Source organism: Prionailurus viverrinus, chromosome F1 (genome assembly GCF_022837055.1).
Source record: "Prionailurus viverrinus isolate Anna chromosome F1, UM_Priviv_1.0, whole genome shotgun sequence".
In the NCBI taxonomy this organism is placed as follows: domain Eukaryota; kingdom Metazoa; phylum Chordata; class Mammalia; order Carnivora; family Felidae; genus Prionailurus; species Prionailurus viverrinus.
In genome coordinates, this window is record NC_062577.1 from 67046851 (window position 1) to 67064275 (window position 17425).

At 49.9% G+C, this 17425-nt stretch overlaps 2 protein-coding genes and 1 non-coding gene across 9 annotated transcripts; 1 reads left to right on the top strand and 2 right to left on the bottom strand.

Annotated features, from left to right (window-relative positions):
- Window positions 1-409: 409 nt before the first annotated feature.
- TRNAM-CAU (transfer RNA methionine (anticodon CAU)) lies at window positions 410-481 on the bottom strand. Its single transcript has one exon. It is a non-coding gene; the product is annotated as a tRNA-Met (tRNA).
- A 220-nt stretch (window positions 482-701) lies between these two features.
- Window positions 702-7314, top strand: ILF2 (interleukin enhancer binding factor 2). Of its 3 annotated transcripts, XM_047841424.1 has the most exons (14): window positions 702-808; window positions 1288-1347; window positions 1524-1566; window positions 1840-1944; window positions 2327-2404; window positions 2723-2825; window positions 3420-3485; window positions 4134-4250; window positions 4682-4760; window positions 5239-5326; window positions 5716-5777; window positions 5858-5972; window positions 6415-6505; window positions 6649-7314. In XM_047841424.1, the coding sequence occupies exons 1-14, from the start codon at window positions 804-806 to the stop codon at window positions 6807-6809; spliced, it is 1173 nt and encodes a 390-aa protein (XP_047697380.1). In that variant the 5' UTR covers window positions 702-803; the 3' UTR covers window positions 6810-7314. The 3 variants fall into 3 exon arrangements, with proteins under 3 accessions (XP_047697380.1, XP_047697378.1, XP_047697379.1); XM_047841422.1 differs by having other exon boundaries at window positions 5858-6505; window positions 6649-6706; XM_047841423.1 differs by having other exon boundaries at window positions 783-867; window positions 5858-6505; window positions 6649-6706.
- Window positions 7315-7341: 27 nt separating this feature from the next.
- On the bottom strand, window positions 7342-16913 carry SNAPIN (SNAP associated protein). Of its 5 annotated transcripts, none has more exons than XM_047841426.1 (7): window positions 16328-16913; window positions 14158-16087; window positions 11076-11240; window positions 8868-9272; window positions 8612-8658; window positions 8245-8363; window positions 7342-7939 (listed from the first exon to the last, which is right to left on the bottom strand). In XM_047841426.1, exons 2-7 carry the CDS (start codon window positions 14295-14297, stop codon window positions 7838-7840), a joined length of 978 nt encoding a protein of 325 aa, XP_047697382.1. In that variant the 5' UTR covers window positions 14298-16087; window positions 16328-16913; the 3' UTR covers window positions 7342-7837. The 5 variants fall into 5 exon arrangements, 4 of the variants coding, with proteins under 4 accessions (XP_047697382.1, XP_047697384.1, XP_047697385.1 ...); XM_047841428.1 differs by having other exon boundaries at window positions 14158-15036; window positions 15746-16913; XM_047841429.1 differs by having other exon boundaries at window positions 11076-11237; window positions 14158-16913.
- Between the last annotated feature and the right edge of the window lie 512 nt (window positions 16914-17425).

Here is a 17425-nt window from a genome sequence, read left to right on the forward strand (position 1 = left end):
CCTGCTCGTTTTTTCTGAGCTCTCTTTCAAAGGCTGCCTCAGTTTCACTTCTAGTCCCTTATCATCAGTGCTTTTCCCTCTGGTTCCGTCAGTATATGCCCTTTTCTCAAATCCGCTTCTCCTGCCGTAAATTTCCAGCCTTCGGTGAACTCCACCCAGGCGTGGTGTTGCTTAAAGTCCTTCCCGTTCCCGTTTCACTTGCTGATGGCAAAAACAGGTTTTAAAGGCTGCATTTTTAAGGAAGGAGAAAGTAACAGAAAGGCGATTTTAAGTACTGAAGAAAATTGAACTCCAAATAGTGTGCTGGAGGAAAAAAAGAAAAGGAAAAAAAAACCAAACAGCACTAAAGAAATTAAACTCCAAATAGTGTGCTGGAGGAAAACGCGGAAAAAAGACGAAAAGGTCCCTGTAGCAGAGGATGGTTTCGATCCATCGACCTCTGGGTTATGGGCCCAGCACGCTTCCGCTGCGCCACTCTGCTACTCTTCGTGAGTGTGCTCTGGAATCATATAGAAAGGTCTCTTCTGGCTTCTTTACACCGCGCCACCTAGTGTCTGGTTACAAAAATAGTCACTACTGGCAAATCTGTTCTTATTGGCTAATTTCTGACATAGCAGGCGTTTTTTATTGGTCTGTAGGCCGGTCTGCCAAAGTAAACCAATGGGCATTAGCGGCGGGGTGCGGCGCGGCCCAATCGCGGCAGAGCTTGTTGGGACGCGCCAGCGAGCCGCGTCTCGGGTCGTCTGCTCCTCCGAGGAGAGGGGCGGTTGGCGTGGACTCCATTGTTCGGGATTTAGGGCGCCATGAGGTGAGGGCACTGGGCTGCTCGGCGAAGGCTCAGGGTGCTCCCCCGAAAACTTCGCGAAGGTGGGCCGACAGGAGCCGGGGCTCCCGACGGGGCCGCGCGTCCGGGGTCTGCCCGAAGCCCGAGAGCTCTCGGCCGGGGCGACGGCGGCGGTCGGGGGCTGTGGAGGCGTGGGGACCCAGCGCGCCACGTCCGTCAGGGTGTGCGGGTAGAGGCTCCACCGCGTCGGTGGATAAAGGGGCAGCCGCTTTCGTCCCTCGAGTGCTGGGGGCCGTGCCCCGGGGGTTATGGGGCATTTCTCGCGGGGACCCGGTGTCGCAGCCCGGCGTTGTTCGCTGTGGGTTGTGCTTGAGTCGTCCAGGGAGGAGGCGCGGTGTGGTGGCGCTGGGCACCTGGAGCGAGGAGCGCAAGCGGGAGTCAGAGCGGCCGGTGTCCTGCGGGCGCCTTCGGCGGGGTCACCAGTTAAATCTCTGCCCTTGTAGGGGTGACCGAGGCCGTGGTCGTGGCGGGCGCTTTGGTTCCAGAGGAGGCCCCGGAGGAGGGTGAGTGCCGGTTCCTAGCACGTGTGCACGGCTCGGTCCGCGCTTCAGTCCTCCCGGCTGCAGTCTGGGGGGCGCTGGGTGCCCCGCCTCTGCGAGGTCCAGCTCCCGGGCTCCCCGCTGAGGAGTGTGGCCCCACTTCATCTGATGAATGATCTGCCTTGTTGTTCTTGTTTTAGGTTCAGGCCCTTCGTGCCACATATTCCATTTGATTTCTATTTGGTGAGTGCTTGGCCCCTGTTGGCGGTAACAGGATTGTCATCTTTGTTCTAAAAGGTTAACTGGGTCTCTGGCTTGTCTGTTGGTGTAAAAGCGCTGAGAGCTTACATTATGGCCAGTCCTTGTGGCGGGTATCCTTGTTTGAATATCTTAAGGAGTAAAAAGAAGCGTAGAATTTTCTCTTTGCAGTTTTTTTCTGTTGTGGCAACAGAGCAAAGGATCCATCCTATGCATTATTTTCGGTAAACAGTGTATCCTTGTTTCTTTCTGCTGTAGTGTGAAATGGCCTTCCCCCGGGTCAAGCCAGCACCTGATGAAACTTCCTTCAGTGAGGCCTTGCTGAAGAGGAATCAGGACCTTGCTCCTAATTCTGCCGAACAGGTATATTCTTTTGGCTTTCCTCCTCGGATTTCTCTAAGAAAGCCAGAGAAGTGAATAACCGTGGTGAGGTTCCTGTTACCAGAGCCTAAACTTGACAGAGGGTTTAATTGTTCGCCTGGTTTCTCCTTGCGGGTAGAGGGAGAGTGCCAGGTGGATTGTATAAGCATTACATGTGCTTTCATATCGTCACTGGGGACTCTGTCTTTGGGCCGAAACGTTACTCTCCTGGCATAGTCAAGGCCAGAAGGGTCAGAGTGTTTTCAAAACCCTGTGTAGGTATTGTTTCAGCTTGTCTAGGAGGGATTAGAGGAAAATACTCAAACTGAAAAGTTGCCTGTAATTTTTCACTTCAGGGCATTTTTTATTTTATGCTGTTTTTTAGGCCTCTATCCTTTCCCTGGTGACAAAAATAAACAATGTGATTGACAATTTGATTGTGGCTCCAGGGACGTTTGAAGTGGTGAGTCTTTAATGATTTAGTCATAGAAAAGGGCAGCCTTGGTTGTGCGGAAGTTTCCTTGATCTCCAAAGCCAAGTTTGAAATGGAAAGGAAAGGATGGTGGGATTCCTTTCTACCAGTGGTGATCTCAGGGATAAAACTTGTGTTACTGCTATCAGCTAGCCATACTGTATCAGGCGTTTCATGTGGTTGTTTTGGGCTATCATTTGACCTCTGCTACTTCCAGTTCTGGGTAATAATTGTGTTGTCATTGATTTCTGAGAGGAATTAGGCCATCTTTCACTTCTACATCCCCCCCCGAAATCCCTTTTCCAACAGCAAATTGAAGAAGTCCGACAGGTGGGATCATATAAAAAGGGAACAATGACAACCGGACACAACGTGGCCGACCTGGTGGTAATCCTAAAGATTCTGCCAACATGTGAGTGCACCTCTTTCTGGCCACAGGAGCAGAAAGTTGCATTTGAGGCATAGGGATCTTTAAAGCCCAAATCTCTTGCAGGAAAAGTTGTTTGGAAAACGAATGGGGAATTCATTTTTTTTAACGTATATTGGGGTAATGAAGGACAAAGTCTGGGCTGTGTGTCTGAAAGAATGTATGGCCAGTTACTACAGGGCAGCGTTTCTCAACAGGGGGTGGTTTTGTCCCTCATGGGATATCTGGCAGTGTCTGGAGACATTTGGGGCTACTGGCATCAAAGGAGTGGAGGTCGGGGATGCCGCTGAGTACCCTGCAGTGCACAGGGTGTGCCTTACCTCCAGCCCCACATGGCATTAGTGCCACTGACAAGAAACTCTCCTATAAAAGGATGTGGGTATAGGAGGTGGCCTATTCCCTGAGACTTCCTGTTTCTCTGTTCAAGTGTTAGCTTTCCCTTGTAAAAGTGTTTATTCTGTTGCTTGCCCTTGCTCCAGCCTTGTACATGGGGCACAAATCGGTGTGGAATACCATAGAGATGTACAGAAAGTATGTGAATAATTAGAATGCTCGTGGTCTCCTTTTCTCTCAATCTAGTGGAAGCTGTTGCTGCCCTAGGGAACAAAGTTGTGGAAAGCCTAAGAGCACAAGATCCTTCTGAAGGTTGGTTTGAGTTTGTTGTTGGACATGTATTCAGTAGGAGCCAGGTCGATAATGACAACTACACTTTTAACAAAGGTCAGGCTAGAAAGAAGAGTGAATGCAGAGATTTTTTTTTGTTACTGTTTATTTTTGAGGGGCGGGGCAGAGAGAGAGAGGGAGACAGAGGATCCAAAGCAGGCTGTGTGTGCACTGACAGCAGAGAGCCCGATGTGGAGCTTGAACTCACCAACAGCGAAATCATGACCTGAGCTGAAGTTGGTGCTTAACTGACTGAGCCACCCATTCTGAGCCAGCCGCCTCTTGAATGAAGAGTTCTATGTTGCGGAAGTTTTTGCAGTGATCTCCAGTGTTTGATACCCAGTTCATCTCCGTTACTTTTATTTATTATTTTTCTGAAGTTTATATATATATTTAAGTAATCTCTGCACCCAGTGTGGGGCTTGAACTCGTGCCCCAGAGGTCAAGTGTCCCATGCTCTTCCAACTGAGCCAGCCAGGCGCCCCATCTCTTTCTTATAAAAGTATTTTGAATCCTCATTTTGGACTCTTGCTGTTTTTAGAAACCTATCTGCTCTCCTACTTCAACCCTATATTTACCTCTGGTCATCTAAGGGAGATGGGGGCATTACAGGTTTTGATTTTCTTTCAGTTTTGACCATGCTGACCAATGAAACTGGTTTCGAGATCAGTTCCTCTGATGCTACAGTGAAGATTCTCATTACAACAGTGCCACCCAATCTCCGAAAACTGGACCCAGAACTCCACTGTTAGTCCTTTTTTTCCATTTCTGGGATACTTGGGGGAAATTCAAAATATGGTAGAAGACAAGGTTGCTGCTGAGTGTTTAGCTAGTTGCTGTTCCACGTGAAACCTTCTGGACCTAAGTTGACCCCCAAACTTCACTATCTCCCTCTGTAATTTGGAGACAGTTTTACTAGCTTGCTAGTGAAACTGTCAGACAGGATGGCCAAGAAAGCAAGTGGATTGGAAGACAGTATTTATGGAGGGAATGGGCTCTTGGAGAAAGTTGTGGATCTTGCGTGCTTACAGATTTGGTTTAGGGGAGGAATAGTGATTTCTGGACAAGTGATTTGCTGGTCTGAGGAACCTGGGGTGGTTTAAGAAATTACAAGGAGGCTGAATTGCTTGCTTAGTAACAGGAGTGTTTCATTGTGGCCTGTTCTGCTGGTCTTGTAGTGGACATCAAGGTGTTGCAGAGTGCCTTAGCAGCCATCAGACATGCCCGCTGGTTTGAGGAAAATGCTTCTCAGTCCACGTGAGTTCCTTGCTATTTGAGTTTAAATAAGCTAATTATTCTAATTATACTGAATAGCAGGATACCTCCATACTTCCTCTGTTAAAACTCTTTGGCTATAATTGGCCAGGTTTCTTTTTTTTTAATACACCTTATGTAAGCAAATTAAAAGGTTTTTTTGTTTAACATTCATTCGAGAGAGAACATGCCAGTGAGTGGGGAAGGGGCAGAGAGAGAGGGAGACACAGAATCCAAAGCAGGCTTCAGGCTCCAGGCTGTCAGCACAGAGCCTGATGTGGGGTTTGAACCCATGAACCGTAGGATCATGACCTGAGCTGAAGTCAGACACTTAACTGACTAAGCCACCCGGGTGCCCCTAAGTCAGCAAATTTAGATTGAGAGAAACAAAATGTGTAGTTTTAGAAATAACAACAGCTCTGTACCTCAGGGATGGAAGTACATGATGTTATTTTAATCCCTGGGTTCCTCTTACTTTCAGAGTTAAAGTTCTCATCAGACTGTTGAAGGACCTGAGAATTCGTTTTCCTGGCTTTGAGCCCCTCACACCCTGGATCCTTGACTTACTTGTAAGTAAAGGGCAGTTGGAGTTCCTGGTCACCCCTATTTAACAGCAGTTATTCTGAAACCGACCAGGATCGGAAATTTGGTGAAGCTGAAAATCAGTCTCATGGTGGGCAATAATTCAGTAAATACATGGTGTTTATTACTTCGTTGGGTTTTTAGAGTTTCAGTTGAATGAGTAATTTTACTGTCCCTATTCCTCTTTGTTACTGATGTAATTTTAGTAATGAGATAATGAGAAATCAGTGAATGAGCAGCTAGTTTCAGAACTGCTTCTGAATATGAACATTTTACTTAGACTTCAGTAATCTGTTTTGTGAATATTTGAGGTTTCAGTTTGTTTGGCTAGAATTGTCAAGTTTATGGCACACCTACAATGTTGATTATTTTCCAGGGGCACTATGCTGTGATGAACAATCCCACCAGACAGCCTTTGGCCCTAAACGTGGCATACAGGTACAGCATGCTTCTTTGGGTTTGGGGCTGGGTATAAGAGGTCTTGTGTGTTTTTTTTTAAACGTTCTCGTGTGCTTCAGACGTTGCTTACAGATCCTGGCTGCAGGACTGTTCCTGCCAGGGTCAGTGGGTATCACTGACCCCTGTGAGAGTGGCAACTTCAGAGTACACACAGTCATGACTCTGGAACAACAGGTATGGGGTCAGCTCTGCAATTGCGTGTTGTGTCCTACTCTTGAATACTCCAGATCAGAAGGCAAAGGCAATGTGGTCTTTAGGGGTTCTCACAAACTTTGGCTGGTCTTGAAATTAAAGTTGTCCTCAACTGTTTTCATGAGAATATTCATCAGATACGGTACTTTATTATTTTTTTTCAACGTTTATTTATTTTTGGGACGGAGAGAGACAGAGCATGAACGGGGGAGGGGCAGAGAGAGAGGGAGACACAGAATCGGAAACAGGCTCCAGGCTCTGAGCCATCAGCCCAGAGCCCGACGCGGGGCTCGAACTCCCGGACCGCGAGATCGTGACCTGGCTGAAGTCGGACGCTTAACCGACTGTGCCACCCAGGCGCCCCTCATCAGATACGGTACTTTAACTCCCCTTTCTAGTTTACTCTCACTCTGCTCTCCTTTAGGACATGGTGTGCTACACAGCTCAGACTCTGGTCCGAATCCTCTCACATGGTGGCTTTCGGAAGATTCTTGGCCAGGAGGGTGATGCCAGCTGTGAGTGATCGTTGTGGGTCAGGGGATCTTTATGGTACTCTGCTCTACAAAGCTCTACACTATTCAGATGTGTTACTATTTCTGCTGTGTAGGTTATGACTTGTATGCTGGGCTAGTTGCCTAAAATCGCGTTTTTTTTCCAGATCTTGCTTCTGAAATCTCTACCTGGGATGGAGTGATAGTGACACCTTCAGAAAAGGCTTATGAGAAGCCACCAGAGAAGAAGGAAGGAGAAGAAGAGGAGGAGAATACGGAAGAACCACCTCAAGGAGAGGAAGAGGAAAGCATGGAGACTCAGGAGTGACCTTCCTTCCTATCTTCATCCCCTTTCTTGTCCAAGGTGAAGACTGGAGCCCAAGCTAACTGCTGCTGGACTTCACGTGGTGGCATTTCTGAGGGAAAAGGGAGACAGGAAGGAAAAGAAACTATAGGAGGAAGTGTCATTCCACTGGGTTCCACTTGGCTCAACAGCCAGAAGTCTCCCATTTACGACCGACCTATGCCATCCATCTATAGTGAAGCAGGAGACCAGCTTTTCTTCCTAAGACTTCAGAGTCCCCAGGTCCTGGAAACCTCCCTCAAACAGTACTTTGTTGTTGAAATGTTGTGAACTGTTAGTGTCTGGAATTTTTTTTTTCCTGAGAAAAGTGATTAAAGTACTTCCTCGTAGGGCTCTTGCTCGTTTTTCCTTGGCATCTGGCAACCTTTTTTGCTTTCTGTACTTTTCAATGAAAGTGGTATTTGAGTCTTCTCATTGTAAACACTAGATCACAATTTAAGCTGTATCTGAATTAAAGTTTCTACAAAGATTCTTGGAACCTTTCCATATACCAAAGTAAACTAGAACACTGTTTAAGCATTTATTGAATGAAATGGTTCTACCAATACTGCTGTATTCAAGCCCAGTGCAATCAACAAAAGAGGGCAGACAGAGGTCATTACCTTGACTTTGCCTGCCCTTCAAATCCTCAGTGTAAACAAAAGAAAACAAGTCACAGGTAGAGGACATGCAATGGAGGAAGCCCCTCATTAACTAGGCTTGAAGGTAGAGGAGCTGGGCCTTGAGAATGTAGGTTTTAAAAAGGTAGAGTCCTCAGCCCATTCTTGGAAGCAAGAGCCATAATAAATCCTTTGGGATCATTAGTCCTGCTGTACACAGGTTTCTTTGGGCCCCATATAAGTGGGTAAGACTTAAGTGCTTCAGACAGAAACAACTGGGCTGCCTGTTTGATGTCCCAAGGTCTACAGGGAGTTCCTGGAGGAAGCAAGGCAGCTGGGGAAGAGTACTTGTGCTATTATGGGGCCAGGCAGGAGCCCCATCTTCTGGCCTGTTTACTTGCTCGGGGAACCAGAAGGGTAAACTCCTGAATCCAGCATTGCCCTCCTGCGGGCTGTTTCCTTGGCAACACTGTGGTTTAGTCGCCTCAGCCGTTCCTACAAGACAAGATTTGGAATCCTAACTGCTCCATGTAAAGCTTTAGAACGCCCTGTCCGCTAGATGTGGGAAAATACCCTGGCCTCGCTCCCTCTTGATGTAAGTCCTCTAAGGTGCGAAGAACATTAAATGAGGGCAGCTGGGTATGGAGAATGAAGATGATAAGATCTATTATGGCTGACACTGGTTGACAACTGTCTTTCCCCAAAGACTAAAAATCACAGTGACTTTTATGGTCATCCCTTGAAAATGAGAATACCCTGAGGACTTCTAAAGGATCACTGTTCGCAGGGAATTCCTTTACCTGCGCATTCTGCAGAATGTTGTTGACCAAGACAACTCGTCGCCGGGCATTAAGCAGCTTCTTGACATAGGGGTCGAGATCCAGGGCCACTTTCTGATCCTCGTTGATTCGGCACAGTTCTGGGGGATGGAAGTAAGCTGCAAACTAACACCTAATGGCTCCTCGTTCTTGGGGAAGGCAGGCTGGTAAGTGGGATGAAGACACGCCTGCACCCACATGGGCCGGTCACTAGAAACTTAGGGAAGCAGGAATCACTGGAGCCCTGATGTCCTGGAAGCACACGACACAAACCCACCCGGAGGTGGGCTAGACACGAGGTCCTAAAAGCGAGCTGCAGGATCGCGGGAATGCAGGGATGCTTACTCACCAGTAGCCAAGTTGTCAATTTGCTCCCGGAGCTCTACCTGGCTCTCTCTGCAAAGAGTTACGAGGCCTACACGGTCAGTTCATGGGACTCAAAGAGCCGACTCCCCTACAGGCTTCCCGAGACCTGAGCCAAGACAGCCTAGACCCGCAGCCTCCCGCCAGCCCCGCCCCTTCCGGACCTGGCCCCGCCCCTTCCCGGCGTCCCCTGCCTCCCACAGCCAAACCAAGAGGCCCCACCCCTCCCTTCCCTCTCGGACCTGACAGCGTGGACGTGAGAGTCCAGCTGCTGCACAGCCGGTCGCAGGAACTCGAGGAGCCCCTCGGCGAAGAGATCGCGGCCTGCGGGACCCGCCACGGGGGTCCCTGCCCCGGACACAGCGGCAGAACCAGCCCCAGCCATCGCGAGCAGCCCTTCCGCCGAGAACGTGCCGCGCGGGCCGCCGGGAACTGGAGCCGAGCTGAAGCGCGCCGCCAGGGGGCGCCCGGCAGAGCTGTGGGCGGGACCCAGCCGGGGGGCTTCTGGGAAACCGAGTCTCCGCCACTGCCGGCGGTTAGGCGGAGCTGTAGGTCCTCGGAGGCCCGAGAGGGTGCTGTTGGCGGGTGGGTCTCCAGACTTCCGCGGGCTGGGAGGAACCATTTTGGGGGCGCCTATCTTTGGTTTTCTGCAAAGGTGGAAAATAAATGCTCGTCTCGTCAGTTGTGCATAGCCCTCTCCTGTTAATTTGATGAGAAAACCAGATTGTATTCCTAGTATAGGTTCCTGTTTCTAAATTTGAGAGTGTATTTTTTTAAGGGCACTACGGTATGTGTAAAACTGTAGGAATGGGGCTCCTGGCTGGCTCGATCAGGCTCTGTGCCGACAGCACGGAACCTGCTTGGGATTCTCTCTCTCTGCCCCTTCCCTGCTCACTCTCTCTCTCAAAATAAACATTAAAAAAAAAACAAAAACTGCACAGAACACTATCAAGTCTCAAAGGGAATGATTTTTTTTTTTTTTTTTTTTTTTTTAGAGGTTATGTATTTACTTTGAGAATGAATCCTAAGCAGGCCTCACACTGTCAGCACAGAGCTTGACACCGGGCTTGAACTCAACAAACCATGAGGTTGTGACTTGAGTCTGTGACTTGAGTCGAGATCAAGAGTCTGATGCTTAACCAACCAACTGAGCCACCCCGGTGCCTGGTAAAAGGAATGGAGTTCTGGCACATGCTCCCAGAGGGTGAACCTTGGAGACATCACGCGGGGAAAAATAAGCCAGAAACGAAGACACATACTGTCTGGTTATTACAGAAAGTGCCCAGAGCAGTCCAATTCATGGACATAAAATGTGGTTTCTTCTCTATCAGCAAAGTGTTGCAGGGGCCGGAAGGAAAGGTGAATGAGGAGTTACTGTTTCATGGGTAGAGTCTCGGTATGGGATGATAAAAAAGTTCTAAAGAGGAGTAATGATGATGAACTTACTTAATGCCACTGACAAGTACACTTAAAAATGGTGAAAGTGGGTGCTCCTGGGTGCCTCAGTTGGTTAAGCACCTTGACTTCAGCTCAGGTTATGATTTCATGGTTCATGAGACTGAACCCCACATTGGGCTCTGCATGGACAGTGAGGAGCCTGCTTGGGATTCTCGCCTCTCTCTCTCTCTCTCTCTCTCTCTCTCTCTCTCTCTCTCCCTGCCCCTCCCCCACTTGCTCTCTCTCGAAAAACAATGACAGTGGTAAATTTTATGTGCATTTTGCCACAGTAAAGCAAAATTTAAAGCCTACATGTGTTTTCATATTAAAAAAATTTTTTTAAATGTTTTTATTTTCGAGAGAGAGCAAGCAGGGGAGGGGCAGAGAGAGAGGGAGACACAGAATCCGAAGCAGGCTCCAGGCTCTGAGCTGTCAGCACAGAGCCTGATGCAGGTCTTGAACCCATGAACCGTGAGATCATGACCTGAGCTGAAGTCAGATGCTTAACCCACTGAGCCACCCAGGCAGCCCCCCCCCCCCCAAATTTTTTTTAGTGTTTATTTTTGGTAGAGACAGAATGCGAGCAGGGGAGGGGCAGAGAGAGGGAGACAAAGAATCCCAAGCAGGCTCCAGACTTGGAGCTGTCAGCACAGAGCCTGATGCGGGGCTTGAACTCACAAGCTGTGAGATCATGACCCGAGCTGAAGCCACCCCCACCCCCCCGGATTTTGTTTAATGTTTCTCTATTTTTGAGAGAGAGAGAGAAACAGAATGCCAGTGGAGGCAGGGCAGAGAGACAGAGGGAAACACGGAATCTGACGCAGGCTCCAGGCTCTGAGCTGTCAGCACAGAGCCTGACGTAGGGCTTGAACCCATGAGCCATGGGATCATGACCTGAGCTAAGTCAGACACTTAACCAACTGAGCCATCCAGGCACCTGTGTTTTTTCCTTCCCTCAAAAAGCTTCCTTAGTTTTGTTGCATTTTTTATGCCTTTCCAGAGAGTTTACATACATGTCTTGAATTCTCAACATGAGGCCCAGTCTCTTAAGCTCCAGTGCGTTCCAGCGGCTCGCAGTCCTGTGGGCCGTGGGGTGCAGTGAGTGCAGAAGTGCTCTTGGACGGCAAAGGGGTCCCCAGACGTAGATGGCACCAGAATGTTCAGCCTCGAGCTTCCTCCTCAGGAACAAAAGAGGAGGTGTTTAAATCGCTGTGGAGGAGTGGTGGTCCACAGCTGAAAACCTGAGGCCCCAAGTGTGATCCCTTTTAAAGCCTTGTACACTTTTTGTCATGTTGTCTTTGTCTTCCTGTATCTTTCCCTCTAGTGATCAGAGCTGAAAGTCTCAGGAGAGGCTGCAGGCTTATTATGGGAGTAAGCGACGGGAAGGGGTAACTCTGGTACCTGCAGCCTGCCCGAGTCAGGCCTTGTGAGGAGGAGCCCAGGGGATGGAGGGAGTGAGGACAGTGTTGAGGAGGAAAGGGAGAAAGGCCACATCCTTGAGGCCTGTGCTGTAGAGAGAGAGAAAAGGGCTGGCCGGGGCTGGGAAAGGAGGTTGGTGGCTCAATGTCTCTACAAGAAGCCCCCAAGTTAGGTCACAGTCCCTTCAGGTACATTTTTGGTTTTTTTTTAAATTTTTTTTTTCAACGTTTATTTATTTTTGGGGGGACAGAGAGAAAGCATGAACGGGGGAGGGGCAGAGAGAGAGAGGGAGACACAGAATCGGAAACAGGCTCCAGGCTCCGAGCCATCAGTCCAGAGCCTGACGCAGGGCTCGAACTCACGGACCGCGAGATCGTGACCTGGCTGAAGTCAGACACTTAACCGACTGCGCCACCCAGGCGCCCCTAGGTACATTTTTGAAGTAGGGTTGTGAAATTTGGAAAACAACAATCAGAAAGCCCCGGGACACTAGGTAAATGTGAATTTCAGATAAAAAAATAATTTTTAAATAGAAGAATTTTATCTGGTAATCCTACTTCAAAGGCTGGTTCTCTGAGAAAAATCACACTGTGTTTTGCTTTTATGCTTTCCTTCCCACTCTTATCACCTCCAGTCAGCACTTATCTCTCCTGAGGGCGCTGCCACAGCCTCCTGACTGATCTTGCCTGTAGTCTCCCTCCCCTCCAGGTCAATCTGCACTCTAGAATACCAGATTACATAACAACCCTGCTCAGAGAATACAAATGCTGAAAGGGACTTTGTTGTATTCATTCATTCATTTTCAAAGTAATCTCTACCCCCAATGTGGGGCTTGAACTCACCGCCCAGAGATCAAGAGTCACAGGCTCTACTGACTGAGCCAGCCAGGCACCCCTGAAAGGGACTTTAGAATCCATGTTTCCACAGTTTCTTGGACACATCTGATGAGGTTTTTGGGGTGATAGTGGGGTTCATGGGGTTGGAGCCAACAGCCAAGAAAGAATTCTTGAAGACATCTTTGGTGCAAAAAAGGTGATTTGATTAAAGCACGGGGACAGAACCCGTGGGCAGGAAGAGCTGCCCTGGGACCATGAAGAGACACTGGTTATATATACTATGGAGCTGGGGGAGGTAAAGTCCAGGGGAAGTTTCTAGTGAGACTTTCATATGCTAAAGCAGGCTCACAGGATATTGGCAGCCTTGCCTGTGGAGAGAAGGTTGTTTTCATTCTGGCAAAGCCATCAGCATTGAGGCTGTAGGGAGTTCCTGGAGAAACGTTTTACTCTGCCAGCCTCAAGTATTTGTCAATGGGCTGCAGGTTATTAGGAAATTTAATTCTATCTGCCATTTTCTTCTGCTTTTGTTTCCCACATCAACGTCTGTAAGGGAGACCAGACAAGGGACTTTTCGAAAGGAAAACCAAGGCCCAAGATTACTTATGTCAGGCCAAGTCACAAACCTGGGCTTCATACCTAACCTAATTGCAGTTTCAACCTCTCCCAGAAATGTAGTCTTAACTGGTCCGTCGGGAGTGTCCCGTCAGCACCGACAAGGCAGTTTGTCACAAGGGCCCTCTCCAACCTACAAAGGAGGGTGAGGTAATCTGCATGATAAGACCCCTCCCGCCTCCCCCTGGGGGAATTTCTTCGGGTTAGCCAACAGAGGAGAGAGAGGAGATGGGGGGAAACTAGAAAGATAAAGGCCTGCCTCCAAGGCCTTCTCACGCTCCTCAGTGCCTCCGAGGTCAGAACTCCATTTTCAGCGTCTGACCCCTTGTAACAAGCAGGAGTCCTGGAGTCTACCCAGATCCTGGTCTGGCCAGGGAACCCACTCATGGGGCATGTGGGGACGGCAGCCCTCCAGAAGCACCAGTTGGGGAAAAAAGCTGGAATCTCAGACCTCATTGCCCGCTCCACCCCTTCCCACACCCATCCTGCTGCTTCCCCTTGGGCTCTGCTACTGAAGCACTGTAGGGCTCCCTAGACCATGTTCTGGGGGCCTCCCAGAAAGGGGAATGGATGAGGAAATCCCTTAACTGGACCTCTCAGGCCCCCTTCCCGGTTAAAGCCCTCCTCCCCCAAGCAGGACCCTCTGAAAGCCCTGTCCCCCCTCCCCCCGCAGCTCCATACTGGGTGTGGGGGCGCAATTGGCCTGCTGGACCAAGGGCATGGTGGTTGTACCACCTGAGCCACTGCACCTTCTCCCTACAGAGCTTCCTCAGGACCTATCCCGGGACCCAGAGCCAGCAAGGAGGGGACAGTCAACCTAAGTACCGCTCGGGTGGTAGGGACATCAGGGGAGATCAGAGATTGGGAGGGGGAGTTCTTATGACCTACATCTCCTACAGCCTCTGTGGAAAAGCCAAGAACTGAAGGGCCACTGCTCCCGCTCTCTCTTTTAAAATAATAAGCATTAAAAAATAAAATAAAAGAGATGCTGAGGGTGAAGTATGTGTGGGAAGGGCACAGGACTTCCGTGCCCTCCAGGAGCACCATTCTCCCCAAATCCCTACGAGTTCACCAACCCTGAGGCTCCCTGAACCCCGTCCTTTGGGGTTTTGTAGAGGCTTCATGACACACGCTAGGTTGCTTAACTCATTGGCCGCTGGGGATGGATGGACCCTCTCCCCTCCCTGGAGGAACTTCCAGTCCCACCCTCCAGTCACTGAGTTCTTACCGGCCTGCATCCTTGTCACCTAGCGGCTTTCGGCAAGTCAATATTAACACAGCAAAAGACCCTTTATTGTCCTTCGTAATAGGAAACTTCCAGGTTTTAGCAGCTCTGTGCCAGGAACAGGATGAAGACCAAATATACATTTCTTGTTATAAACTACAAATACCACACCATGGATCTGTTTAAATCTTAGGCAGATAGTCACCTTATACTAAAGGGTAAAGAAATTCGATAAATCAAACCTCAATAGAGAATCTAGTGAATCCTTTAAAGAGGCTTCGTGAGGCCTGCCCTGCACCAGACCTGCTGGCCTGACCTGCCCTGCACAGGAAGAGGACCATGACTGAGTATTGCTAGCATCACAGGTCCCAGGGTCATCCTGGCCTGTCTCCACCCTCAGGGATCCCCCTATCTTGCCCTCCTTTGCCCCTGAGCATGTAGTCAAAGGCCCTCACGAGCCAGGGAACACTGCAGGCTGGAGAGCACACCCAAGCAGGAGTATAGGGTAGCCAGATGGCTCCTGGAACATCTCCCACAACCAGGTAAAAATGGGGAGATGGTGTCTGGGGAAGGTCAGAAATCAGACCATATACCCCCATTGTGGCCACTGTGTCTGTGTATAGGGAGGGAGTGGACCCTTAAGAGGTCCCTGGAGCCCAGGGAAATGGAGGCTTGGGCTCCCTTGCTCTTCCCTCGTTGCCTGGAGAACCAGTGGGATAGGTATTGGGGCTTCACAGGGGATGGATGGGATAGCCCATGGGAAGTGGAACAGGGACGCAGAGGCCAGGCCCTCATCCCAGGTCCCAGCCTCTCTGGGCCCCACTTACCATGCTGGTCTGGGCTGTGTATTGGCTGGAGCTACCTGATGAGGCTCCAGGAAGCCTGTAAGAGGGGAGGTAGGTGCTGCTGTTTGGGCCTATGGGAGGCCAGGGTCCTATGCTCAGCCAGAGCCTTTTGCCTGGAGGCCTGGCTCCTTCTAGGGCATGGGGCCACGGGGAGTGGGCAGCAATGTTGCCACTGGTTCCAGACCAGGTGTCGTGGGATTGCTGCAGGGGAGGGGAACAGGGAGCCGCCGACGCCCTGCTTTCCCTCAGGTCCTTGCTCAGGCCAACAGACACCCAGACGTTAGAGGAAAGTGTCGCGGGTGTGGGCTTTTCCCCAGGTTCAGGCCCAGACCGCTCCAGGTACTGCACAAACCCAACAGCCCTGATGGCCTCCCAGCCCCCACCCTTGCTCCCTCTAACCCATCTGCATCTCCCACCAGCATTGTGTAAACCACCCCACAATTTACACAGCTCCCCACCACCCCAAGCTCTTTGGCGACAAGACTGTGGGCTACCTGATCGTATCAGTGGCGTCTCCCAGCCCACCTCGGAGGTCCACTGTACACTCATTCCCCAACATGCACAACACTTTGAGGTCTCGGTTTGTATTTGTTGTTCCCTACACTTGGCATGTTCTTCCCCCTCCTGTCCCAAGGCCCTTCTAACAAATCACGCTTTTTTGGTGTCCACTTGGTGAGCCCTTGGTAGACGGGTGGCTGAAGGAGCTGGGCGGTATCTCCTTGTCCTTCTCTACCCTGGACACTCACCTGGGACTGAGGGTTGAAGAAGTGGGAACAGGGCTGAGATGCTGGGAACCAGGGTGAGCAGCAAGGGGGCCTAGAGGGCCCAAGCCCAGTAGAGGAGTTCCTTTTGCCCACTGCTGGGAATGAACTCCTTCATGAGGTGGGAGGACAGCTACAGAGGGTCCGCGAAGACCCTCAAAGTGGCCTCCGGCACCAGGACGCCTCAGGGTTCCCTGACCACCAGGTCGGGCTGTGACATTTTCACAGTAAAGGTTCACACAGATGCTGGTCTTAGCTCACTGCACTGCAGGCTGGGCAAGTGCAAGAGATGGGTGTAGAGGACAGGGGGCAGGTCCTGACAGCCACCTGTGGGCAAGAGGAGCAGAGTCAGCAGAGTGGTGGGGTTGAAAGGACCCTGGGAAGGGGGCAGAAAAGGCTGACCTAGACCATCTCAGTGGGTTATGGGAGGGTGGGGGGTACACGGGGAGTGGTCTAAAAACACCAGAATGCTTTCCTGAGGGCAAGTGGTAGGTCAACAAAAAAGGCTGGGGAAAAACCTGAGAAGGTCAACCAAGGTCGTGTGAAGAGGGTAAGGAACCTACTCACCCTGTAGTTCCCTTTCCTTCTTCACAAAGCTGTCCCGGAGGCCTTGAGAGGTGCCTGTTGTAACCAGTGGAGATGTTTGCAAAAAGTTGCCGCCCACTGCCAATCAGCACCTCCCTCACAGAGGTCTTGGGAGTCTGGGCTCCACCTAAGGGGTTACAACTGGCCTTGTGCACATAAAAGTGGTTTCCAGCTCTTCCAAGGACAGGTTAGGAATACCTGTCCAAGCTAAAGACTTCCAGTCTCACAGTTCATTCTTTAATATAAAGGGATCATAGTACACTCAGGTACCGTACCAGTTGGATTTTGCAAGCGCGGTTGTGTCCTCCAACGCCACATGGCTTTCTCATGTCCACACTTCTACAGGACTAAAACCCCTTGCTTTACAACCCAGAGGCTAAGAAGCCCAGGACTCAAGTCCAGGCTGTCTTAACCAAAATTTCCTTCCCAGCTTGCCACATGCACAACCTTCCATTTTGGGAGCCAGGCACCTCAATGGCAGCTGGTTTGGCAGAACGTTGTTAGGTTCTTCTTTCCCAAGAGGACAGTCCAGAATATTGCCAAAGAACGTTGTGCTGGAGCTTCCTCTGGGACAAACAGGCTAGTACCCTGGCTAATCATTCTACCATAGGCTTACTCAGGGGGCAAATTCTTCACTTTCTGCCCCAAAGCCTTATCAGTACCTGCCGCCCCACCCTGATTTTAAGACAACTATGAAGAAAAGGACTCAACTCCACAAAGGGGCAGGTCAGAATATTGTTATACTGGCCACAGCATTTCAAAGAGTCCAATAATAGTAGTAGGCCTGGCTAGATTTGAGAACAATTTCTTGTTATGACGACCAGAAATACAAGATTCCACGGAGAACTGGAACAGTTGACAGAATATAGTTGAACTTAATTAAACCTTCAAGGGAAATAAAAAAGAGGGTCAAACAAAGCCACTGAACGGAGAAACCCAAGATTGGTTTGGGATAAACATAAGGATAACAGCCTTTCAGCGTGGGTACCTTCTGAGGCCTCCCAGAAGGGATCTGCCAGCATTCCATCCCCTTTTCTGAAGCATGTGCCAAATCAAATGGCTATTTCCTCTCCATTGCAG

Bases quoted from the DNA above. Each gene is read 5' to 3' on its own strand.
- SNAPIN (XM_047841426.1), bottom strand. From the start codon at position 14,297: ATGTATATTTGGTCTTCATCCTGTTCCTGGCACAGAGCTGCTAAAACC. The intron at 11,241-14,157 runs GTAAGAACTCAG...TTTGTTCCTGAG, and splicing joins GGTGACAAGGATGCAGGCCG to GAGGAAGCTCGAGGCTGAAC. The intron at 8,659-8,867 runs GTCCGAGAGGGA...AACTCTTTGCAG, and splicing joins TCTCACGTCCACGCTGTCAG to AGAGAGCCAGGTAGAGCTCC.
- ILF2 (XM_047841422.1), top strand. The intron at 1,567-1,839 runs GTGAGTGCTTGG...TTTCTGCTGTAG, and splicing joins TTCCATTTGATTTCTATTTG to TGTGAAATGGCCTTCCCCCG. The intron at 4,251-4,681 runs GTTAGTCCTTTT...CTGGTCTTGTAG, and splicing joins ACTGGACCCAGAACTCCACT to TGGACATCAAGGTGTTGCAG.